At 49.0% G+C, this 25,506-nt stretch overlaps 1 protein-coding gene across 3 annotated transcripts in view; it reads right to left on the minus strand.

The window, feature by feature from the left end:
- The window catches only part of PPP1R16B (protein phosphatase 1 regulatory subunit 16B), a 57,621-nt gene that overhangs the window by 18,806 nt on the left and 13,309 nt on the right, over positions 1-25,506 (minus strand). Inside the window, exons 1-2 of one of the 3 annotated variants that reach the window (XM_085079218.1) lie at positions 23,058-23,230; positions 21,316-21,718 (exon numbers count right to left, since the gene is read on the minus strand). In XM_085079218.1, coding sequence (XP_084935344.1) covers positions 21,316-21,562 — 247 coding nt within the window. In that variant the 5' untranslated portion in view covers positions 21,563-21,718; positions 23,058-23,230. Of the gene's footprint in view, positions 1-3,215; positions 3,284-21,315; positions 21,719-23,057; positions 23,231-25,506 lie in introns of those variants that run through there. The other 2 variants (XM_085079217.1, XM_085079219.1) reach the window with 2 other exon arrangements.

A 25,506-nucleotide genomic window follows, 5' to 3' on the forward strand; every position in this document is an offset into this window, starting at 1 on the left:
AAGGCAGAAAAACCCCTCAGAAAGCGAAATGCAGCACTCAGACAGCTTCAAACACATAGTACACCTAAAAATAAATATGGCCCAGTTTGCCTGCTGAGCCAGCGACCGAGACATCCCATCCTGATTGATCACTGAGCTTTCTCGGCAAGGTTCAAAGCCTGTTAAACACTTCCCACCCAGTTTATAGCCGGGCACACACACTGCTTCTAATATATCCACAAAATCTGGGAAGTCTGGAGCGAGGCCAGCAGAGCCCCATCTGCTTCGTGCCACACTCACACGGGCAGGGACACTGCAGGCAGCTAGGCTCAGCCCAGGTGCAGCTTCTCTCAAGGAAAATCTATTTCTGACTTTGATGCTTCTTACTTAGGGCACAGCCCTCCTCAGCCCCGAGGAGTCCTGCAGGGTTAGGGGCTGGGCTCATACAGGTTTTATTCTGACAGCAAGTCATATATTTATTTAATGCACAGGGTCCCATTCTCTCTCCCCCTGTTTGTACATATTTCAATCGATTTTTGTTTTATGCTTTGACCCTTATCCATTGCTGTAGCACCAGAGCAACAAGAGGAATTCTACAAAGGGAGGAATTCTATAAAGGGAGGAATTCTACAAAGGCACAGCCTCCATGTGCTTCTCAGATAGATGAGCCACAGCCTGGCCCCCCCACCCTTCTGCATCCCACATTTTTCTTGTTCCGCATGCAGGGCTTCAAGCTCTGATAATCCACTTAGTGCTAGTGATGATAAAGCATCTTTCTTTAATGGCTGCCACCCACCTGGGATTACTGGGATAAGGAAGTGTGAGAGTCACATCTGCAGCCACAGTGCTCAAAGGGCACAGCAGAAACAAAGCCAAATTTATTTCAATGGGAAAAATAAACATTAGAGGGTGCTGCCATCTGACACACCTTTCTAAGGAATACTGTCATATTCAAAAGTATCCTGATCCTCTTCTCCTGTCAGACTAACAGTGAAATTGGTCTGCGCTGGAAATGTTAAGTACATAGAGCAAAATTAAAGTCAAAGATTACTTCCTTGGTTTCCCATTTGTCATCTGTTATTGGAAGAATAAATAAATCACTTTGGGATGGTTTTTAAACAGATGATGGGATTTGAAAGGGATGAGTGTTTTATATAACCTTTGGGCTCAGCTGCCTTCAGCAGGATTGCTGTGGGCAGGGAGCCAGGAAAGCAGATTCCCCAATATCTCTGTGACAGGAACACCTGGGCTGCCAAAGAGCCTCTTGTCTCTTTACGAGGCTTTTCAGAGTAGTTATTTGAACGGTCCTGATTTAAAGAGTACTAAAAAAAATATATTAACTCAGACTTCAGGAGACAAGGACCAAGCATCCCAAGGCCAAGTTTCCCCAGGATGACTCAGGAGTTTGGCAGCCAGCAGAGCAGTGCTGGCTTTTAGGGTGTGATAGTTCACAGAGGAAATGGTCCCACTGAGGCTGAAGCCACACGAGTCAGTGGCCTGAGCAGGGAACAGCACAAGGTGTGGGATGATGGACAGTCATGTTCTCCAGCACCTGCATCCCCCATCTCCGAGTTCACACCTAGAATTTTGGGTTTGGTGGGTCCAAGCAAGTGAGCAACACATTTCCCAGGCAGAGCAAGACAAAGGGCACCTGCAGGGTCAGTAACTCAACCAGGACCTCCTGCTCTCCTACTCCTCTGGCTAATTCCAGCTTTCCTCCTACAAAAAGCACTTCTTGGACTTCATGACAACACGTGCAAACCCATTCAGACAACACAACATCAACACATGCCTTTTATCTCAGCAGCACAGAGGATCTCACTTCTATACGTGTTCAGAAACAACTTTTGATGTGTCAGACCAAAATCCATCTCCTGAGACATGCAGCAGTCAGCACCTGTCTGTAACAAGCTTATTAGAAATTAAGTCTTTCAGGGTACCAAAAAGGAAATGCATCATAAAAAATTAATTGGCTTTAATAGAAATGACAGCCTAAGAAGTTGATAGATAAAAGGGAGCAATGGTGTCAGGAGGGAAACTTCTGCAGCTGTCTGAGTCCATGAAGAACTTCCCCAGCTACATTACCACAATAACATAACAGGTGATCAGAGGAGCAGAATTGCAATGTCCCTCCAACCTCCACGCAGAGCCAGACTGCCAGGATCTGCAAGAGGATACTCCAGTGTGCTCTGTGCAGCAGGAAATAGTTCCTACTGCCGTTTGAAAATGCTCTTAGGTTCCAGAGCCAACAGCCTCTGCCTCAGCTCGTGTTTCAGGCATCCCATGGCCCCAGCTGAGCAGCTGTACAGTGACCTGAACCACGTGAATGTTTGTAAGAGTCTCAATTATAAAACAGGAAACTTTCTACTTAGGGTAGCGGAAAAGAGGTTGTGGTGGAGGGTGGGGAAATAGAGATCTGCTTTTCAAACTGCCCTGGGTTAATATCAAATAATTCCCTGCAGTGACAGCCTGCTGAGCACATCCCAGGAGCTCACAGCACACCAGGCTCTCCTCCTCCTCAGCCTGCCACACTTCAGAGACTCCAGTTCTGCCTCTAACCACACCCTGGGCTTCAGAGAGCCCTGGTCCCTTTTCTCCATCTGCTCTGGCTGTTTCACTACCTTCTCTACTCTGACCTCAACCAACACTGCTTCGTTATCTTTCTCCCCACCTCCAGCTTTGTCTGCTTTTCATTTAGGATGCACACACTGGGGATGAAGATCTCTAAGAGCTACAGATCCACGTCACACCCTCAGGTCTGCTCCCACGGAAGGCTGCATTCCTGAGCCAGGGTGCCACGAGGCCAAGGTGGGCAGAGAGCCCAGGGCAGCCAAGCTGGGTGTGACACAGCCACAGCTGCCAGCCCAGATGTGTCTCACACCACTACCCACAGAGGAGACCACAAGGGACACACCAGCAGTTAAAGAGTAATCTGCTAAAACCTCACCCTCTGCTCCTCAGCACTGTTTCTAACTGGAAATTGCCATGCAGTGAGGGAAGGGAAATGACTATAAAAGCAGAAAATCACCTCCCACCTTTTTTAATGTCAGATAAAGGCAGAACATGGTTTCATTAAAAAAAAAAAAATTACAGAAAAAGCTTTCACAGAAGTTTAGCAGCAGCCTGAACTTTACCAGAGAAGCACTGGCAATCCTTAGCAATCCTTCTGCTTTTGCAACCTGTAATTATTCAGCAGCAAATTTTACACATTTCAGAGAACTGAATTTCAACACCACCTTCCATCCAGAGATCTCCCAAAGTGCTGCTGCTGTTAGTGCAGTGAGCTCCAGGCTGTCTCCTGGGATTTTACAATCAGTTTTTCCTCGTTTCACAGCTGTGACGTCTCAGCCCAAGTTAGACCAAGGCTCTGGAGGCTCAGGGACTTTTCTTTGCCAAGGTCACAGTGACAGTCCATGGCACAGCTGTCACACTGCCCTTGAGTCCCAGCTGTGCCAGCTCTGCCCTTTAAGCACAAGAAAACTCTACTCTCCCTCATCCTTTCTGTTGTTCAGCCAAGAGCAATTGGCCAAAGCAGCTGAAGCCTCGGTGCTCACAGCTCTTTTTTTATCTCTACTCTCATATCCCCAAGCCCCAGAAGTTTGCAATTTTTAAGGGCTGATCAAATCTCACTATTCCCCCAGATTTTCCAACCACTGCTCTTTCAACCTTCACTTCAGCACCTGTCACACAGACAAATCAGAGTCCACAATTTCTTCTACTAACAAAGCAGTGCATTCAAATTTGCTCTCCAGCTCAAACACCTCCAATCCCAAAGCAAGCCCCAAAGTCCAGTGTCCCTTGGTGGCCAACAAACTCTTGTCAGAGAAACCAAGAGAGTTTATCTGTGAACATCATCACCAGAGGCATTCAGCACTGCATGGAAACCAGCTCAGGAGTTTGAGAGTTGAATCAAAAGTTAGCACCTGAGCTTGGCAGAAATACTGGTTTTTCACAGCTACAATAATGCTTACAATAAATGAGATGGAGACTGCAAAAAGGCCTTCAAATTTGGTCAAAACAACCTGGCTTGGTCTATAACCTGGCTGTTGGGTGCTGTGCACACAGACCACCTTGTTTTAATAATCATCTCACCTGCTCCATCACACAAAGTTGAAAACTCTCTCAAACAACTCCTGCCAAAAGCTCCATGTGATCTCTGCTCGCCACCACCTCGAGAAGCAGAAGATGATGCTCCCAGGCTGGGTGATGCAATACAGCTTTGGGGCTGCTGGGAGGCCCGGGGGAGGCAGATCTAGAGCTTGACAGGTCATTTAGACTTCAGAAAGGCAAAAAAAGATCTCAACCGGCTGTCTTCACCCACCCCTGCCCTGTGCACAGACACCAAAGTGCAGCCTCAAGTGAACTGAGGACAGCTTTTGCTGCCAGCTCGCCTCTGCTGAGCTTCCGGCACTTTGATGCAGAAAAGAAAGAACTGAGCACAGGGCTCAGAGCACTTTCCTTTTTCACCTCACTTTCAAAAGCCATCTCCATCAGCTTCAGTCTTTCATCTGCACAATACAGCCTGAACTCAGCAAACCCCTTCAGATTAGTGCTGTGCAGAGAGAGAAAAGCTGCTCCCCCCTCCATGTCCTGGCAGTGAAATAGGGATGCTCCTCAGGGAATGAGAGCTCCAAACTACAGCAGCTCAGACTAGGGGTGTGAGCTCAGGACTTTGCCAGCCTTCAGGGGCAGTCTGGGAGCCTTTTACTTAATATAAAGAGGAAAAGAGCTGAAAGTCTCTTCCAGAAAGTGCTTCTAAGGTCACTGATGTGAGATGAGCACTTCAGTCTCTGTGCATACACTGATTTATTTATTTTTAATGCATTGCTTTGTGCTTACACAGTGAGCTTATTATTATTATAATTATATAAATATATCATATTACGTGTTATATAATTATATTCTTTTATATATATATATATTAGCAAAATACCTAGTTTAGACCACCAAATTAAAAACTACATCACTCCTGCAGCTCTTACCCAGGTTTAAAGCACCCCACTTATCTCTGAACAGTGAAGCCCCAGTTCCTTGATGCTGGGAACAAGGAGTTACAGGCAACAGCAGGGAGCAGAGAGAGCACAGTACATCCCACTTAGAACCATGGAATTGCTAAGACTGGAAAAGACTTTTAAGATCCTCAAGTGCAACCATCTGTTGACTTCTCTCCCTTCATACCTGTGAGAAGACTCTTGTCCTGGGATGAAAGACCAAGTCTCCACATCAGAATTGCAAGTGAAATTCCTCCCCCAGCCTCTGCAGCAAGAGGCAGCTCAGAGGAGTTCTAGTTTCCCTTTCTGCACCAGTGGAGAACAGCTTCATTTTGCCAAAGTATATCACATTTCCCAATAAAACGGCAGTTTGCAAAATAATTAACAGCCATTAAAATTCCCCATTAAGTCTTGCCACTAGCAACAGCAGGACCATTCTCCTCCCAGCAGCAGTGAAAACTCTGCTTATTTCTGTACTAAACCCAGTGTTGTTAATGAGCCATTTCATCCCATCCTGTTTGCTTCTGAGAGCTCCCTCACCAGCACATCCCTCTCATCGGGGAGTTTTTCATTACATATTTAGCACTACAAGAGCCTGAGCACCATGGACCACCTTAGAGCTGTTACAGTGCAGCAGTGGTGACATCCATCTCCTGGGCTTGAGTGGCAGATTGCCCTGAGCTCACTGCATCCCTTACACCGAGGAGTAAAGGGGGAGAGAACCTCCTCACTCTCTCCTGCCATGCTGCTTGAGGAGAACACACTACAAATTAACTCAAACAACCTCGATTTTGAGCATTAAGACAAGAGGAAAGCCAGGCTCCAGCTTTGTGTCATCTCCCCCCTGATTCTGCAGTCTAATGTTTTGACTTGAACATTTACAGTAACAACAAAATGCTTCAGTAGCTCAACCCACCTTGGTAAGTTCATTAAAGTAATTAACGCTGAAGTGGCTGCTTGCACGGCTCTGCTGACAGCACTAATTACAGGTGGCAGAGGTGGATCCCAGTGACAGCAGAGGGGACTGGGAATGCACAGGAATGGGGAGACGTGCCATTGCTTGGCTGGACACAGCACTGCCCTGCTTCCCCCTGCTCCTAACCCCAAAATTCAGCATCTCCAGCACTGAGTGTAACTCAGCAGCTCTGGCAGCTTCTGCTGTTCTTCTGCCAGCCAACAGCCAGCAGAAGAGGCCTGCAGCATCCTACTGAACACATTTTTGAGATCAATCCCTTCATTAACAGCACTGGGGCTGGCAAGCCAAGGGGACAGGGCTCCTACAGACCATGCCAAGGACAGGAATCCAAGAGCTCTGGTTCCTGGAGACATCATGGACCATTTCATCCTGTGTGGAATGAAGTGGGAGGGTTGTACTCTCACTCACTAAACCAGAGGTATGACCTTCCTCACGTAAGTCCAGTCCTGAAGGCATGGCAGAGACCCCCCTGCTCAGGGTGACCTGTGCCAAGAGCACTTGTGTGTGTTTTGGGAGATGGAGGAGATCTGATCCTTATTGCTAGATCTGTGATCAAGCACAAGATCCCTCCCCAACTGTTTTTGGTTCACCTTTGTCTGGGAAAAACACAGGTTTAAAGAAAATTGCTATTTTTCCAGTCAGCTCTTTGTAAAAAATGCTTTCAAGACGTTTCCCATGTTTCACAGACTGAAGCAATCCCACTCCAACCCTCTATCAGCACCCAATTAATGCTACAGCAGAGAAATCCTGTTTCTTCGGTCCATCTGACCATAAAGAATCCTTCCCAGGGAAAGGAGCTCACCCCACAAGGAGCACCCAACCAGGTCTGCATTTCACATGAGCAGCTGCAACCAGCACAGTTGTATAATGGAAACCTGACCTACAAACCCTGAACCAAATTCTAGCTGTTCCCCTTTGAAAAGTGAGCACATGAAGGCTGCACACATCTCCTGCCCTGGCTGCTGCCACCTCCCACAGCTGTAACCCCAGCTTGGCCCCACATCCCAGCAGGACTGTAACCTTCCCTCCATCCAGCACACCTGGGAAGAAGGGGATCACCAGCAAAAAATGGGCCCTGATTGCATAAATTGCATCATTTGTGCAACCTACAGCTCAGGGATGGACATGTTTTTGTGCCAAGCTCTCCACACATCACCACCACCCCCTTTTGGGTTGAAGGACACACAGAGGAACAGCTGGTGCTGCCTCTTCCACCACATCAGCTCCTCAGGAGCTCTTTCTCTACACAACAAACCAGATTGGCTTGAGGTGTTTTGTGCCTGTGATGCACAACAAAGACATTAAGAGGAACATGTGCACCAGAGAGCCTACAAAACAATGCACCCATAAAGGCAGAGAGGAAAGCTCAGCACACTCAGGCAAATCACAGCAGCTGGGAACTGCAGAGTCACCCTGAAGAGGGGACAGAGGCAAGGCAAAGCCACCACCTCCTCCTCCCCAGCACCAGCAAGGAGAGCCCTGGTCAGATGGGAATTCAGGCAGACCTGAGCCCCAGAGCAGCTCAGCAAGATGCACAAACCTTCCCTTGGGTTTCACTCAGCAGTAAAATCCCAAGAGCATTAAAAGGAGGTTCTTCAAAGGGTGGGAATGGAACAGGAGCTCTAACAAGGAGCTGCTTACACTGTCAGCAGTTTTGAGATGCTTTTTTTTGAGATGCAACCATCTGATCCCTCCTTCCCCCACCCAGAGTATTTAAAATCAAGGAGCTCCTTCAGAGAGTGGACTAGATTTGAATGACAAGGTTTCCCAGCTCCTTGGCTGGAAATCTTCCTTTCCCCAGTCTTGCTGGAAAAAAAGGAGAAATTTGCTGTTGCTGAAGCACATTCCCAGCACTAAAAGGCCAGCAGTGATGGACAGGGGCCAGGCTACACTGACCCACTGACCAGTCCTACTTGGCCACACTCCTGGCCAGCTCCCACGTGTCCACACCACACAGGGCACAGCATCTCTCATCATGGATGGTGCTTCCTTCTGACAAGAAAAACAGCTGGATAAAAACTGCTCAGCTGGGTTTATCCCAAGAGAAAAACCAACCCAGTCTGCAGTTGGGAAGGGGCTATATGAGCCAGTTGGGAAGATGCCCTTTTGCCTCCCCTGCCTGTGCCAGTGGTCAGTTTGAGTGTGTTACAGACACCAGGGGCACAGTGGGAGACATTTTAGACATCACAAGTAACCAGGGTGGATAATAACTCATTAAACACCTGGTTTACCTAACGATTTTCCCTTTAAAAAACGTGGGTGACTCCAGAGGCAGTTGGTGCTTTGCTGCTGCTCCGAGTCACAGGAAGCACAGCCAAGCCCCACAGCAAGGCAGGAACACTGAGATTTCCCCAAAGTGTTCTTATCTTGTCTCACAGCATTGGAAGTGGGGCCTATTGAGAGAAAACAAACAAGCCACGGCATTGAGTGCACTCTGCTGTGGCTGGGAGTGCTGTAAATCACATGCAGGGATGAGCTCTTCATGCAGAAGTGACAAGGAGGATGCATCTGCAGTGATTTTATGGCACATCAGCATAGAAAATGGGCTTATGTCCCTAAAACCAGGTGATTAAAATTCCAAGACATCACAGATTTTAATCCTGAGCTAATTTTTTCCTCTCTTCTATGCTGTAGCATAGATCACTGCTATCAAGAGAACAGAACTCTAAAAAATCAGATGTCCTGAAGCTAGAGTACAAGAAAATTGTGTTTTCTACAGCAAATCAGTTCAACAGAGGTTCAATAAAACATGATTGATAATTAGTGTTTTCTTTTTGGCAGCTAGGAGCAATTGTCTTTTTCTTAAGCCTAGTGCATTTGCCAATTTAAAACCAATCTGTCCAAAAATGAAACAAAACATCTGCCAAAAAAATTCCCAGTGAATATTGCTTAAGATTTACAAAGTTCTACAGCAGAGTGTCACCTGCTACAGCATCAGACAACTCAACAGTAATTAGGGTAGAGCTGAGACAGCCTTGTGGAAAGAGCCATCAGGCAAATGGAAAATGGATGGGAATAGCTAAATCAGTTTAGATTTCCTTAACAGAGGTAGATCAAAAGCAAACTAACCCGATTAGGAGGGAGAGAGACACTGATCCAGATGCATGGAGCAAAGCAGAACAGCTATAAAGTGATATTTATGCCTGTTTTCCTTGCCAGGGCTACACAAAGCACCAGCATGTACCAGTAGGTCTGGCCCAGATTCATGGGCTAAGGGTAGACCCTTTTAAACAAGGACAGCTTCTCTTCCCCAGCTTACTTTCCCAGTTAAGCAACTGCCCAAAAAAAAAAAAATTAAAATAGGCCATAAAAAAAAGCCTCCCAAATTTAATTAAATAGAGTAAGTGCTACTCATTGCCTGCTGGCAATGCCACTCTCCCTGCTCGGGGCACCTTGTCCTGCTTACAGCAGGTCAGGGATGCATGGCCAGAGCCAGGCTTTTGGCTCAGCCCAGTTCAGACAGCAGCAGATTTGGCTGGGAACATGCCCAGGTCCCTGGCATCCTGCTCTGAGGATGCAGGACAGGGTGGGTACACTGTCCCTGTCACCAGGTTCACCAGGCAGGGCACAGCAGTGCTGCTCTTGGGATGCTGCAGCACTGAATATTGAAGGAATGCAACACACACCCCTCAGGGGCACTGTGCCTTCCCAAGGAAAGCCTGACACCAATCCTGGTCCCTGCACCTCCCTCAAACCCTCTGCTGCCCGAGATCAGCCCTCTGCCACCCAGAGCTGCCACCACTGCTGCCCAGGGGCTCCTTTCAACTGGATGCAGCACTGCAGTGACTCGCTGGGTGCCTGGGCTCCTCCATGCCCAGCAAGCCACCAGCCACCCTAGCTCCAGGCTGAGTGCCTCTGCAGCAACAGCCACCCAGGCTGGCAGGGGAAAAAGCTCCATGAAGCCACTGCTACTGTCCCCAAACCCCAGGGGAACAACTCGCTGCCCAGAGATAACGACAGCACAAAGAGCTCCCTGCCACCAGCAGTCTCACAGAAGGCCACCCTGGCTGTGTCCCCACATGCTCTTGACAGCCCTGCTGCTTTCCAGAGCTGTGCATGTCCCAGGGGATGCATGAGCACAGGTACACCGTTTTTCCCAAAGCAAATACACTCCCAAGCTGCTGCCTCTTTTGTTCTGGTTAAACACCTGTGCCCCCAAGGCAGTGTTTTACACCATCGCTCTGCACACCACAAATTGTGCCAAATCTGAAGAGGTTTTTGTTGCTGAGGTCTCCCAGAGCCAGGGCAGGCTGCACTGCTCACCCAGCTCCTGCAGTGTGTGCATCCTGCTCAAAGGGAGAGCTCCAGTCTCTCCTTCACCTTCACAGTAAGCATTTCCACCAGCAAACCCTCCCCACTCTCAGCTCCATGTCTCATCCTCCTGGCTTCTGCCCCAGTGGAGAATTCAGACATCCCAACAAGAGCAAAGGATGCCCACAATAAAACAGCCCCTGCCCGATGTCCTCTCATGTTTTAGTGAAAGATAACAAACCCAGCTGAGGCTTTACAGGAGTCCCACCAAACCTCCACATTCCAGACACCACCTGACACCTCGCAGGGAGCTGATATTGCATGGGATGTTATTAGGATCTAACACAGAAGGCGTTTTGCCCATTGTAGTGCCAATAAACACCCTTCTCATGCCCTCCAGTCCCAAGACTCAACAGTCTCTGGGTGACCAAGCTGTTATTTTCATGTCCCAGTCACACAGGAATCAGTGCTGGGGTCTCCAACTCATGGAGGAGCTCTTTGCAGGGGGCACAGCAGGGACAGGACAGTGACAATCGAGGTGCCACCGCCACGAGCAGCGTGGGACAAGGAGGAGTTTGAAACAGATATGAGCAGCTCAGTGGGTAGGTAAACAGGATCCCCACTTTTTTCCTGTTCCACCACTGGAAAACCCACAGGCACTTCCTGCAGGAAGGGAAGGAGGAGGGTGGGGAACCCACAGCACTGGGGTCAATTTCCAAAATGGGAACTGGCTGTCCCAGGAAAGCACTCCTCCCCATGGCAGATGCAGGATGTTTCCACTACTGCTGGGAACTCATCAGGCCAATCCCTGAGCAGCCAAAATGCCATGTCAGTATATTTTAATCCCATGGGGCAGGAGTTCTAAACTGGGCTGTCTCACCCCAGCACTCAGCAGGAACCAGGTGAGTGTTTTTCACATGGACTCTGTTCCTATGGAGATCAGTGCATCAGGTGCCCAAACCAAACTGACCACGGGAGAAGTTAAAATACCCAAATATCTTTAGAGCTCAGTGCCAAAATGGTCAGGGATCCACAGGGTCAGTGGTAGCTGAATGTGCTCCTATCAGAGTTTGGTCCAGAAGAGCTGAGTGGGCAATGTGTTCGTGGAAGATCTGAACCCCACCAGAATGGCTTGAGGATCAAGCAAAGCCAGATGGCCACAGCTCTGCCTCGTTCCCCTTGCTCTGCTCTGGGCACAGCTCCTTCCCCCTCTATCTGCAACCCAAGCTGTCAATCCCACCTCACAGGAGAAAAACCAGCCAAAAAACATTGCCCTGGAGCTACAAGACAAGGCTTTGGATGTAAGCAAAGCAAGAAATATTTCCTGTTGACTTGTTCCCCGCAGGGAAACTGACAGATCAATGCTGCAAACATTGCCATTACTGAGCACACAGCAAATCCCAGAGCACTGATTGATACAATGCAATGATGACCCAAGTCTTGAATTTCTGCTACAGATTCAGTGCTGACCTGTGCTCAGATGACAGCTTCCCTGGCTCTGGAGAATGACAGAAAATTGCCACAAATGAGAGTAATTTGGGTCAGGGGACAGAGCAGCAGCTTTTTCAAAGCTATTTCACAACCGTGTGATTGAAGTTATAAAAAAATAAATGAACTATGAAAGCACTGAGACAATCCTGCTTAGATGCCCTTTCAGATGAAATTTTAAACTTGTTTGCCTTTCTAATAAAAGCAAAACGGACTTTCAGCACCTCTTCATGACCCACTGTCACCTACCAAACCAGACACACTGTGGTTTGGGCACAGGTTGGAATTTGGCAGCTTACAGCCTAGGCTGGAAGTTCATATCACATTCAGGACTTGCATCACTGTTGTGCCAGCATCAGATTTGGGAGGAAAGAGAGCCCTGTGGTAAGTGCCTGACAGGCAGGAGGATGTCACTGCAGATCCACAGGGACTGTCCTCCTTCACTGGAGCTCTGGCTCTTTCTAACACCTGCTATTTCAGGCTCTTACACCAAAATTTTAATTAAAAGAAGAGGCCCATTTAAGCTCCCGTGGAGCCCTGCTCCAGCCTTGCTAATTAAAGACAAACTGACAGGATCTGAAATGATAAAATAAACCAGGTCTGAAGAGTTTGAGAGGCACAGGACGAGTCTGAGCTCTAAGTAGGTTGAAACTTGCTCTCTGTGGAAGCACTGTGTGCTGTCCAGCCCAGGTTTCTAAGGGAGGTCCTGCTCTGAGGACCTCAAAGTGGACCAAAAGGCTGAGAGCTGGGATGGATTTGCAGGAGAATTCCTTGTCCCAGGTCATTGGGCAAACCACAAACATCCTGCAGCCATGAAACCTTGGTGCAGCAGAGCTGCTCCATTCCCATGCAAGGACTGCAAGGATTATTGAACAGGGTGAAAAATTGCTGTTGTTGAAAAGGATGGGTTTGACACAGGGAATCCTCCAGATTAGATGATTTAAAAGACCATGAATACACCAAGCCATCACATCTCACTCCTTATCATTTCAACCAGAACCATGGAAGTATCAGGACAGGACAGAAAACAAACTCTGTGCAGGTAACTCTGCCATGAAAACCATCAGCTGCCAACCAGGTTAAACCAGGGCTGGTGTAAGCAAGGAGAATGGTGTGAGAGTGACTTGGAGGTTAATTCCTGCTCTAGTCTCCCTTTTTTAGAGGAGAACTCTAAAGCAGTAGCCCTTGGGAGAAAGAAAAATTGTTCTTTTGTTTGGTGGGTGGCTTGTTTGGGGTTTTATTATGAAGGAAGATGGTGGTGTTTTTTAACTAAAGGGGTTTCTCTTGTCAGCCCAGGCAAAGGCAGTCAAAGATAAATGAGACTTCGGAATTTTCCCACTACGTTTCAGAGCTTGATGCTCTTACACTCAAGGCAGGAAATCTTTTTGCCACTCTGAAAGCACAGCCCAGCACAGCAGACAAGACCACCAGGGAAACGGGAATTAAGCCCTAGCTTCAAAACCTTGGCCAAACCAAGAAATGCTGCAAACTGTCATAAAAATATGTTCAGAGCAGGAGAAACACCCCAGAGTGACAAAAGGCCATTTCCTACACGAATGGCATTTGCCACCAGCCTGCCTCACACTACCCAGGGAATCCAGAGGCCAAATCCAGCAACAAACAGTGGCAAATTGCAGGGACCTCAGTGGAAACTGCATCCGCTCGCTAGGAGCTGCACATGGGCTCTTGTTCCCAGAAATAAAAGGGAGTGCAAGGTGCTTGATTGCATCTTGGCTCTTGATTACAAATGCACGAGCAGCCAGAATTAAACACTTGGCTTCCTGGCCTATTTAGCATCCCTTGGTGCTGGGTTAGAGGGTGGGCAAGGCTTGGGGGATTTTTTTAAGATCATTTTTATATCATTTAATATCATTTTTTATAGCATCTGATTATTTTTTTTAATTTTTTATTTCCTCCAGACATTCACAGCGAATGATAACGTTTCCCAAAGATCTGGCCAGGCTCCAGAGGAAAAAACAAGCAGGGGAAGTGTCTGTGGAAGCAGCTCTGCACTAGGCTATAAGGCACTGCCTGAACCAGCTGCCATAGCAACTGCTATTAAAGAAAGAATTAGAGCATTCTTCACGGAAGTAGGAAAACTCCCAGTCAATAAGCGTAAGGATGAGATGCAAAGCAAAAGAAATTAGGATAAACACAAGCAAGTAGGAAAAATATGCACAACTGAATGAGAAGCAGGGCCACTAGCACAGGTAGATGTGCTCTGGTGTTGTGGAGATGCCTATAAATACACCCAGATACCTAACTCCACCCTCATTAGCAAGCATTTTAGATACAGTTGATCCTGCCTTGGGGCAGGAGGTGGATTACATGACCTCCTGAGGCCCTCTCAACCTCTATTTTCCATGATTCTAGGAGGGAGAAATCTACACCAGCTGAGCTGAGCTGGCCTCGCTCCAGAAAGGCAGGAATTTAAATCTGGGAAAAAAAATAGATTTAATCCACTTTTCAAGTTCTCCTTGACCAGGAGAAAGGGGCAGAAAGCAAAGCCTGCAACCACAGCTCACAGGCAAGTTCTTCCTGGCCGGAAACACATTTTCAGCTGTAAAGGGGTAAAGCAGCAACATCAGGTTTCACCCTGAGAGAAGGATTCACCCCCAAAAGCATTAATTTCCCCACCAACATAAATTTGCAATGAACAGTCACACACGTGGCTGCAGACCTGTGGTTTTGGTTGCAGGCTGTTTTGCAGGGGGTTTTACAAAACACACTTGAGAACAGAATGATGCTGCAAAAAGCCAGCGAGCTCCTGGGAGCAATCAGGCTCACATCCTACAGATCTTTGTCAGAACTGGATTAAACCCCACAACACAGCCCCACAGCAGGACAGAGCCTTGGCTCTCCCAGCTCACAGCCAAGGAGGGAAAGCAGACAGAATTTCACTTGGGTTGTGCTGCTGATTACGCAGAAGACACCAGAGGTCCCCGACAGAGCTGCTGTTTACGCTCTCCTCGCTACTGGAGTGGGACAAACAGTGAATCGGAGCAGGAAACAGCACTCACCTGGAAGGCAGCCAGGCAGGCAAGAAACACACTGCCTGCAAGAAAAAACCCCATGTCTCTGCTCCTGGAGCACGGATCTGGCTGGGCTGTAGCATCAGCCCTTCCAGCATCATCCCACTGAGCAGACAGCTCGGCTCTCAGTGCTCCATCCCACCCAAATCCACACCTTAGTCCCCTTGTGCACGGGGCTGGCAGTGTCCCCTCAAGAGAACACACAGGGACCACCAAGCTGGGGAGTTACAGGCTGGAAAAAGCCACTGACATATCAGCGAGTAGTACCAGGCTCAGAGTGGGAAGTCCTGGCTCTGACATTTGGCAGCCTGGAGACCCCAGGAAACAAGCAGCCAGCCAAGGCTGCCTGCACGTCACAGGAAGCAGAGCAGCCAGGACAGGGAAGGGAAAGGTTAAATGGCACTGATTGAGCACTTGGTTGTAGGCAGGGACATCTCCAGGCACCTGGTTGAAGCCAGGTCCCATTGATAATCTGCCCTGGGCTCACACAAGTCTGACGTCGCCGGCGCAGGCGGCTGCTGCATCCTGAGCCCTCCCTGCCGAGATTTGGCTGGGCAGGGCTGGAGAGCAGATGGTGACCTTACATATCCTACCTACTGCACCTTGCAGGCACCACCTGAGGAGTTTCAGCCTCTCCTCCCCATTGCCCAGATCTCCTTTGGAGCAGGAATACTCCTCATGCATGGCTGCATTAACACCATTGACAATCCCAATAAACCAAAGAAATGTCCAGTTTCCATTTAGGTGCACATGCAACCAAGGAGACACTGAGCTTCTCCTCCAAAACACACCTTAGCCAAATGTTGGGAGAAGATTAAGTGATTTAAGCTACCTCAAGTATGAAACAAAATCTTGACAACAGTCATTAGCCAATCCCTGTTTGATTAAAAACACCTTGAACCCAAACAGTCCATTCTTAGTGAGAGGACAAGCAGTTTGAATCCAATGTTTATTCATTACCTTGTAATCCTATTACAAAATACATCAGAAATATTTTCATTTATATCAGAAATGGTAGGAAGCAGCACTTGCATAAAAGCCAAAACCAAAGTGACAAGAAAATTACTGATTTCTGAGGGGAAAAAAGAAAAAATAGTATTTCGGATCAAACTTTTTTGTTTAAAGAAAAATTTTCAAATGCATTGTTGAAGTCAGTACCAGATTTGAGAAGGGAGAGGGCTTCATCCCAAGAACACCTGAAGTGGACTTTCAGCATTAATTTCCAAATAGAAAAGTCAGTATTTGAAGTTCTTATGGATATAATTTCCCCACTTGATTGAATTTCAGAGAGTGGGGGGAAAAAAAAAAATTAGAAAAAATATTTACTTGTTATGACAACAGAGAAAGTTGCTGATTCAATATTGCTCATGATCCCAGATGCCTCTAGTTAGCTGCCATATGCAAATCACCCTGCGTTGGCATCACATCCAAATTGCATGAAAAAGCCAAGTTAAAATGTGGCCAAATGCGTGAATCTGCTTTGGAAGACATACCAACCCCCATTAACAAAATTAACAAAATTCATCATTGCCAAGGGCTCCCACACGCAGCTTCCTAAAGAGGGCAGCTCTTATTTCCATACCCAGTGAGTTTAAAATTCGAGAAATGGCTTTGCTATTGAAAAGAAACTTTTAATTTCTGACTCAAGTCATTCTCAAATGCCCAGATACACACTCAGACTGCTGGTGATAAGAGATCTTTTCTTTTCAGAGCCCTTCAAAGGGCACAAAACCCAGGGGAGAAATCTTCTCAGACAGATAAATGCATTTACTCACAGACCTGGACAGAGGAACCCCATGAAAAAAGCTTCAGGAGATTAATAATGTGGGTGGAAAATTAAGGCACCTCATAAAAGGTTTGAAGTAACAAGGGAACAGATCACATCAGCTTGGAAAGGTTAAAGAAAGCAATTTATAGACACTAATTAGGGCCTCTTTTAAAAGTGCCTTTGCAAATGACAAGGTTGGGTTTATTCCAGAGAGGTGCAAAGGGAGAGTGGTCGGCGATGCTCCCGAAAGGGTGGATGAACCATGCTCAGCATCACAGCACATGAGCAGGAGATTTGAGGGATGGAACAAGGGGAAACATGGGGACTGTGTTTATATGAATATATTTCCCTCCCCAAGGAAATCTTCCCCACACCAGCGAGCCCCAAGGTTATACCCTCTGCTGTCACTGGGACCTGTTTTGCCAGGTGCCGACTCCAAGGTCACCAAACCTGAGTTCCTCTTCACTTTCAGGCTCACCAGCCACAAGGATCTGCATGGCTAAACTCCTGCAGAATTGCTGCTTTATGCAACACTCTGGCTCTGCTGAAGCTCTGCTCGCAGGATGAGGTGCCAGGAGGTGGGAGCTGAAGGACTCTGCAGAGATGCTTCCCGCAGCCATCGCCGGGGGTGCCTGTGGGAGGCTGCTCTCATCCCAGAGCAGGAGAAACCAGGGCACCTCTGGCACTGCTGGAAGGTGAATCCATCCTTGGGGTCTCTGTTTCTCTGCTGGCTCCCTGAAGGGAGCCCAGCTCACCTCACAGCCAGCACCAACACCTCCAGTTTGTGTTGCTTGAGCAAACAGCCCAGGAGTGCAAAGGGACTCCCAGACAGCAAATGCCACACGTCTGTACAAGCAGCTGCTTTACCCACCTCTGGGATCTGTGTTCTCAGTTTACAGAACACCAGCTCGTCTCCCCATGCTCTGGGGCTGCTTTTAGAGGAGCTCAGTGATGTAGAAAGACCTGGACACGACAGCCCTGGCTGCTTCTGGGGACAAGGTGCTGCCCTGGGAATGGCAGGACCAGCCTCCTCTCCACAGATTCAGTCCATCACCTCACAGAACAGCCTCAAAGGGCCACAGCCCTCAGCAATTTCTTATCTTCTCATAAATCCTTTGCAATCAGTACAGTAGCTCATAAAGCATTCCTTTATTGCACTATAAAGCAACTCCTTCGCAGCCATCGGAAGAGCCCAGAGGCTGCAGCCAGCACCACACTCCCTGCAAGCTCTGTGTGGGCTGAGTGTCCTCCCTTCTGCACCATCCCTTTGAAACCAGCTCGGATTGAGCCCAGAGCTGGCTGAGAACTTGAACATATTTCCACTTAAAAATGGTGACAATACCCAGCATTCCCACAAAAGAGAGTGCAGAACTGGGAATGCTCTGGTGTCACCTCAGAGTTCCCCCATGAGCTGCCTGTAGCCATCTCAGCTAGCCAAATGGAAGGTCCAGGCAGTGCCCTGCAGCCCAGGAGCACTGCTGCCCTGGTCTGGGGTCACTGCTAGCCCCAGTCTGGGGTCACTGCCATCACTCGCTGTCCCCAGCATGCCTGGCCACTCACATCTGCCACCAGTGTGTCTGCAGTGTGCTCCCCACCCTGCTTCTGTCAGCACACATCCAAAGGAGCTTTTAATAGCAGCTTGTTTGTAAAACCCAGGATGTTTTGACAGGTCTGTTGCAGAGGATGAGAGGAACAAGCAGACAGGAGGCATCACCCCTTGGCAGCAGCTGCTGGGCTGATGGTCCCTAGGAGCCTCTGCCCTCACCCTGCTTGGCCACCACTGAGACTGTGGAACCACAGGATCATGGAGGTGGGAAAAGCCCTCCAGGATCACCAAGTCCACCCATTCTCCCAGCACTGCCAAGGCCACCACTAACCCATGTCCCCAAGTGCCACATCTGTGCATCTTCTAAATCCCTCCAGGGATGGTTACTCAACCACTGCCCTGGGCAGCCTGTGCCAGGGCTTGACAACCGTTTTGGTGAAGAAAGCTTTCCTAATATCCAATCTAAACCTACTCTGGGGTGCAATTTGAGGCCATTTCCTCACGCCTTCTGCTTGTCACCTGGCACACAGGAGCTCCTTCAATTGCACCTGGGCAAGAGGCAGGCCAAGGGCAGTGAAAGCAGCATGTCCACGACATGCTGTCAGGACCCCCAAAGAGCAGGGCTGGGTTCTGCACCCACCAACTCCATCCTGCAGGGCTCAACCACCACTTCCAGGCGGAGGTCACACACACCACAGCCTCAGACATCTGGACAAAGAGCCAACTCACTACCCAACTCCACTTTCTCCTCCCTGATTTCATTGCACAGCACCTCTACCATCCCCCCTCCCACTGGAGGGAGGAGAATGACAAAAATAAACAGAAAAGTCACAAGGAATAGAAGTGGCACAGCCGCCCAGAGGCAGCTCAGAGGTGACACGTGCCAGCTGCGCCCCCAGCTCCAGCCTTCCTCACACTGACTTAACTTCTTAATCATTTATACTTCACCTCCCCCTCCACATCCCACATGGAAACAAAAGATGATTCATATATCAAAATAATCACCTGGGACCTCAGAGAGCCCACGAATTCCCTCACTTCCTCAATAAGGAAATCTGCCAGGTTGGCACCTGGGTTTGACTCTGTCCCCTCCTCCCTTTATACTGGTCCCACATCACAGAGGGGGCAGAGCAGGCACAGAACCTGCCCACACACTGTTTTTAGGACTTGAATTCATTGAGCACAAAACAAACTTGGTGTAAAAATTTGAGGCATCTGAAAAATGCAGCTACTTGGGAAGCACCTGTGCCCTGGGAACACCACCCTGCCCTCTGCAGTGGGTGGGGAGGTTGGTTTGCTATCAGCAGGGAAGTGTCTTTATCACATTTGGTCTTTATCACCACTGGAAAGAGCAGCTGCAGGTTCAAGACCTCAACGTGGGCTTGCCCATGGAAAGAGGTCAACAGGATCATGGTGCCTAAAGAGACCTGCAGTGATAGATTATCCCTCCCAGGAGGACAAGAGTGAAGCTGGGAGCTGAAAGTTCAACCCTGCAGCCCCAACAGTGAAGTATCCATGACCACACGTGGTGCAAGAGCACTGTCCACAGGAGCTCTGCCACCAGAAACACAAACCCTGTGTCACTGCCAGAACACTCACCAGCCCTGCCTGCTTGCTGCCATCAGGGAGCACAACCACCCTTCACCAGGATCCCAAACACCTCCACCATTCCTGCAACCCTCACAAAATGAGAAAGCATCTGCAGGACAGATAGTGACGGAGCTTTCCTCCTCCCAAACAGCCCAGACACAAAACCAGAAAGAGCTAAGAGCAAAACAAGCTTGGGCCTCTTGCAGAGCCATCATACCCCCAGCCCCAGTGCTGAGCAGAGGCACCAGTGCTGCACAGAGAGGAAGATGATGAAACTCTCACCATCTGCCCCAGCACTGTGACCTGTCACTGACAGCTGGACAGCTGAGTGTGAAACTCAAACACAGCCTGCCAGCACAGGCAGAGGTGACACAAGTCACAAACCTGTCCTCTCAGGCAATGCCAGCAGTCACAGCTTCACAGTTGGCTTCACTGCTGGAGCCCTGCTAGAAGACCACAACAGCTCAGAGCAAGAAACACAGGGCCACTGGAGCAAAGAGCTGGAAAGAGCTGCAAAGCCTCTGGAGCAAGGAAGGAACAAATAAAAGCCTGCAGTTTGCAGGGCATTATCACAGGTCTGCTTTGCCAAGGTGGGCACAAATGCACACAGAACCACAGCCACTGCAGGGCTGGGCAAATGCAGTGACACTGCCCAGGCAGGGTCACCACTGTCCATGCTCTGCTTCCAAACAGGAGTAAAACACATGCACAGGGAGGAGTTACAGTGCACAAAAGGCCTGCTCAGAAACAGGGACATGACATTGGAGAGACACTTCACAAGACAAGACGAGGCCCTTGCCTTCCACCCACGTACCAGGCAAGGATCCTCTTGCAGAGGATGCTGGAAACTGGAGCAATATTCTCTAGCAGAAATGCTCCACTGGCCACATTTCCTGAGCATCTTCCTCTGCCATGCCAAGGGATTGGGAAGATAACACCACTTTTGCTGCCTTGCAGAGCACCAACCCCAAAGGCTGCTCCTGCAAGAGATATTTTTACTCCTCTGCAGAGAAGTACTCTCCAGCTCCCCAGAGCTCACAGGCTTTCCCCCATGCTGTGCTGAGGCTAATGGTTATTGACTTTTAGACATATTTGTTCCTCCTCCCTTCAGATTTCGTAGCAGAAGCAAAGCACTTTCAACCACTTTGAAATGGTGCAATTAAACCAATTTCTGAACGATTTGCAGTTCTGTTCTACAGGAAGCACTAAGCAAAGCCATGTGTCCCAGTATTTTGGGAAAAAATTCATACATCCACCTAGCTCTGACTCCATGCCCTCAAGCAAGGAAGCTGAAGAGATTCACACCGACATGTAAATCCCTGCGACAGACTTCTATAAAACCAGTGAGAGGCACAGCCAGAAGGCAAGGAAGTGTTTCACACCTCCTGTAAGTAGGATGTGCGAAAAGGAAAGAGGTGAAAACTGCCTTCCTTCACCCAAACCTCAGTCACAACTCCTGCCCTATCCTGGCATTCATGCACCCACTCCCGATAGCAATTGAGGTAACACTGGTGTCACAAAACATCTTAGAGACCTCGGAGCTCTATCAGAGACAGCAACACTTGGGAGCTCAACACCACACCAAGGGCAGTCCATGGATGACAGCACAGATGTCTCTGCACACCACAGAGGACCTCACACCACACGGAGCTCACAGGCAGCCAGACAGAAGCTGCCAGGCACAAGTGCCATACCTTCCTCCACGTCGTTCCTCAGGGAAGCCTCCAGCAGAGCGACGCTGGCTTCAAAAGACACCTTCTTTCTGCTCACAGCATTTCTCTTCTTCTCGTGCTTCCTCTTCTTGTGCTGCATCTCCTTCTCGTACTGTGCCCATTTCTTCAGCTGCTGAGCCCTCCGTTTCTGGGCTGCCCGCAGCCTCTCCAGCGTGGGCACCTTGTCCAGCAGCTGCAGCTCCGTCAGCAGGTCCACGTGGGCATCCATGGCTTCTGCCCAGACAGCGGAGGGGGAGGGTGTCCCAGGGCCAAGGGATGTCCCACCACAGGTCCTCGGGATGGCAGCCACCTGCTGCTATACCAGCATCCTGAGGCTGAGCTGGGGAGGGCCCATGGCAGTGTCCGGTGGGAATGTGGTGGGAACCTGGAATGAGGGGGGAAGCAGGAGAGATCAGAGATCAGCATCCCGTGCAGACAAGGACAAAAGTTCAGCCTGCTGGGAAACACAACAGGCAACATCTACACCACCAAAGGCAGCTCAGTTAACTGTGTTTTAACTGTTCTTACCTGCCTTGGTGATTTCCCCCTTCCCTCACTCCAAACATCCCAGCAAAACCCTCTTGATTAAGCACAAGTTACAGTGTGCAACTCGTTCATGTCTATTGCTCACATTAACTCTCTCCCACAAACAGAATAAAGTCCCAGTGAGCAAAGATCTTCCTCATGTTTGACAGCTGGGGAGCAGCTTGAGCACTGAGACACACAGCCTTCCCTGGGCTGGTCCCCTCCATCACCCCACAGTCCTGCTCTGGTGCACAGCAGCAGCCACCCCCTGAGGCATTCAGAGAGGATCAAGACTTCAGGGACAGAGCCCAGGACAGCCACAGACACCAGACGAGGCCATTCCAGCACAAATAATCCAGAAACCAGAGGCTGGAGACACACAGGGCTACCTGAGTGCTGCCCCGAGGCCAGGCAGGTTTTCCCAGAGGAACTCTACCCACCAGGAGCATCATCTGTGCTCTCTTCTTCATCCATCCAGCTCCTTCTCAGCCCTGCCCTAAGGACACGTGGACAGACCCGCCTCCCAGGGAGGGATTAATAACACTTGAATCACCTCAGCTCTTAAAAACATGGGGGCTGTGTTCACTTCTCTCCTCCTTTGGGTTTTCTCCTCACCACACATTAAATCACTCTGGTTTTGCTGTTCAGGCTCCACAAGCACAGCAGTGAGAGCAGTCAATTCACAGCTGCTGACCCTCAGTGTGACCACGACAGAAACCTCTGATCAGGGCTGCCCACAGAGTGACCAACCAGCAACCCATGGGCAGCTGCCCAGGAGGAGGAAACACATCCCAGATTCCAGGAGAGGTCCAACAGGTGCAGTTGAAATAAAGCCAACATCACAAGCAAATTGAATTAATCCTTTCCAAACAGACCCATACAAAGCACATTGAATGGCTCGTGCAAAATCCAGGTAAGCAGCAAACAACCAGGTAGGAGATGAGAGCTCTTGTGTTTCAGCCAGCTTAGGGGGGAAAAAAGAAGAAGAAAAACAAAGTGTTGATGGGAAAGGGAGACTGGAGAACTTAAGCAATCATAAGCACCTGAGAAAGCCTCAAGAGCCTGAAGTTCAACTCTGCTGCAAGAGAGAGAGGAAGAAACATCTTGTAAGCACTGGATGAGGAGAATCTGTGAGAAAAGTATCAGAAGAGAGGCAGCTAGACCCAGCTGAGAGCCGTGGAGAGGATACCAAACCTTACCCCATCCAGGCAAGCCAGGAAAAGCCACGGCTCATCCCCCCAGAAGGTGAAGCAGCCCATCGAGGAGATCTCACTGTGAGGGGCTGAAGGGAAATGTCCACACCAAGCAGCACATCCACCACAGCCCAGGAATGCCACCAGGCTGAGGCATCCACACCTACTGAGCACTGCTACAGACCTGCCAGGGGGTTTGACCTTACCTATAAATATCTGGGCAGACTGAGAGCGAGACACGCCATTTCCTCCAACAGATAATTGGTTTGGGAACTGAAAACAAACAAACCCAGCCAGAGCACGCAGGCAGGTCCAGGCAGCTGTTTTATCCACTAAATGGCCAAGGACAGCTTCAGCAGCACCTGCAAATCTTATTTTGAGGGTTTCAGGATAGACCTGAACAAAAAATCTAAGAATTTAAGATTGCCAAAAAATGCTTTAGTTCCACATAGGGACAAACTCAAATCCTTGCAAAGTTTTTCATAAGGGAGATGCTATCTAGAAATTCAAATTCAGTTCACTTGCCTGAGATGGAAAATAGAACTCATGATTTTAGCATGACACTGAAAGAGAGGGAAGGATGCCATGGTCCCACCACAGCACAAGTGCCACACACAGCTGTCCCTGACCCCTGACCCCCCCCCCAGGGGCTGAGACTCACCACAGCCCCCAGAAACCCTGCAGAAAATGCATGAATGCATTGTCCAAAAATCTTTTATTTTGAGGCAAGCCCGTTTCCCAAACGCAGGCTGGAAAGCTCTTCAGCACCTCTGGTGAACTGAGCTCCTGCCCCTGGCAAGCATTCCTGGGAAGTATCTCTGTTGGCAATCTCAGTCTCTGCTGCAGCAACACAGCCTGCAGATCTGAAGCCCCAGTTACAATACCTCGAAGGAGGGGAGATAAGGGCAGGAAATGCCTCTCAGAATACCGAACAGGCACTCCCACCCTGCTCCTTTTCCAGGCCACTTCTGCCATTGTTTGCTGAAAGATGAACAAATATTTTCCAAAACACACCTGGAGTAGAAACGAGGGCCTAATCCTGCAGGGTTATTAAAGCAGAAAACTTTATTTGAGCATGTCATAATATAAGCTGAAAGTTTTCTTGGTGTGTTTGGGATTTTTTTTTAATCCCTGCACCTTGGAAAGAGCAACAGGACATTGATTTATAAGGAGAGGACAAGTGTGGCTCAGCTTGCCCATATTTCAGCTTTTCTGAATGCACCTTGTCCTCCAGCAGCTCCTCTGCTCTCAAAATAGAGGAAATGGGAGATTCAGATGGTCTGCAAAGGGGAGTGAAATGAAAAGGGGACATCTCTGGGAGTACCATACACCAGCACCTCCTAAATCCAACCAGAAAATGAACCTCTAAAGGAGCTGAAAGGTCACCCTGAGAGCTCTTCCAGGAGGGGACACAGCTCAGCTTCTCCCAGACATAATTCCCTCTCAGTCTCACAGAGCCCAGAGCCTCAGAAAGGCTTTGTCTCCATCCCTCTGGCTGCCTGGTTTGCAGTGCCCTGGTTCCTCCATGTACCAAAGAAACGACACCTTGACTTGTGGCACAAACAGGTCAGGCTAACTATAGCACAGGTTGGGGGCCCAGCATTTGTTTACCTGCAAAGTGACACAGAAGTGGCTGTGTGGGTGGCTGTGGTTTGCAAGGCATCGCATTTTGGTTTCTGGTTTATTTAAAGAAGAAAGGAAAAAAGCACCATTGCTCGTGTTTGACAGAGCTGAGTTTCCATGAGCTCAGCAGATCTGCTGCCACCACGCTGAGCACATCCTGCCAGACACACAGAGCCACAGTGGGGACATTGCAGGGGCCAAAGGGAAGACAAGGCATTTGTGCCATCCCTCTCCTCTGGGCACTGCAGCAGGGAAAGGCTCTCTCTGCCCAGTGCAAGGATTGGTTCCCATGAAGGACACACAAGTGTTGGCCAACACCATTGTGGGGCTTTTTGGTAAATTTGCATTTCCTGTATATTTTATCTCACCTCACTAAGACCAAAAGCACTTTCAGGGCAAGGTTACTCACTGACAATACAAGAAGAGACAGCAATTCCATGAAGTGAAAAGTAACTGAGTGAGTGGTTGCAACTCTTGCCACCAACCCTGTCTGAAGGCATCTCCTACTCACACATTCCTTCCCATTTCACATTTTGAGGTTGGCACCTCCATCCTCCAAAGGTGAAAACCAGAGCTATGCATTTTCCTCCACCACCACCACCCACTCAGAGCTGCCTCCTCCACCTTCCTACAAAGCATTTGTCTTGCAGACACTTTGCCATAACACTGCTGAGGCTGGAGCTGGACTTATTACAGCAGCCACACTGCTGAGTGAGGCTGGAGAGTCTCCTCATGTCCCCATCTGATGATGAGGCTGGAGCTGAGACCTGCAAATCCTCTGTCACATCTTCCCAAGGCAGCACTTAAAGCACAGCATGACACTGATGCAGAA

Source organism: Lichenostomus cassidix, chromosome 20 (assembly GCF_008360975.1).
Source record: "Lichenostomus cassidix isolate B80296 chromosome 20, HeHo_3.0, whole genome shotgun sequence".
Taxonomy (NCBI): domain Eukaryota; kingdom Metazoa; phylum Chordata; class Aves; order Passeriformes; family Meliphagidae; genus Lichenostomus; species Lichenostomus cassidix.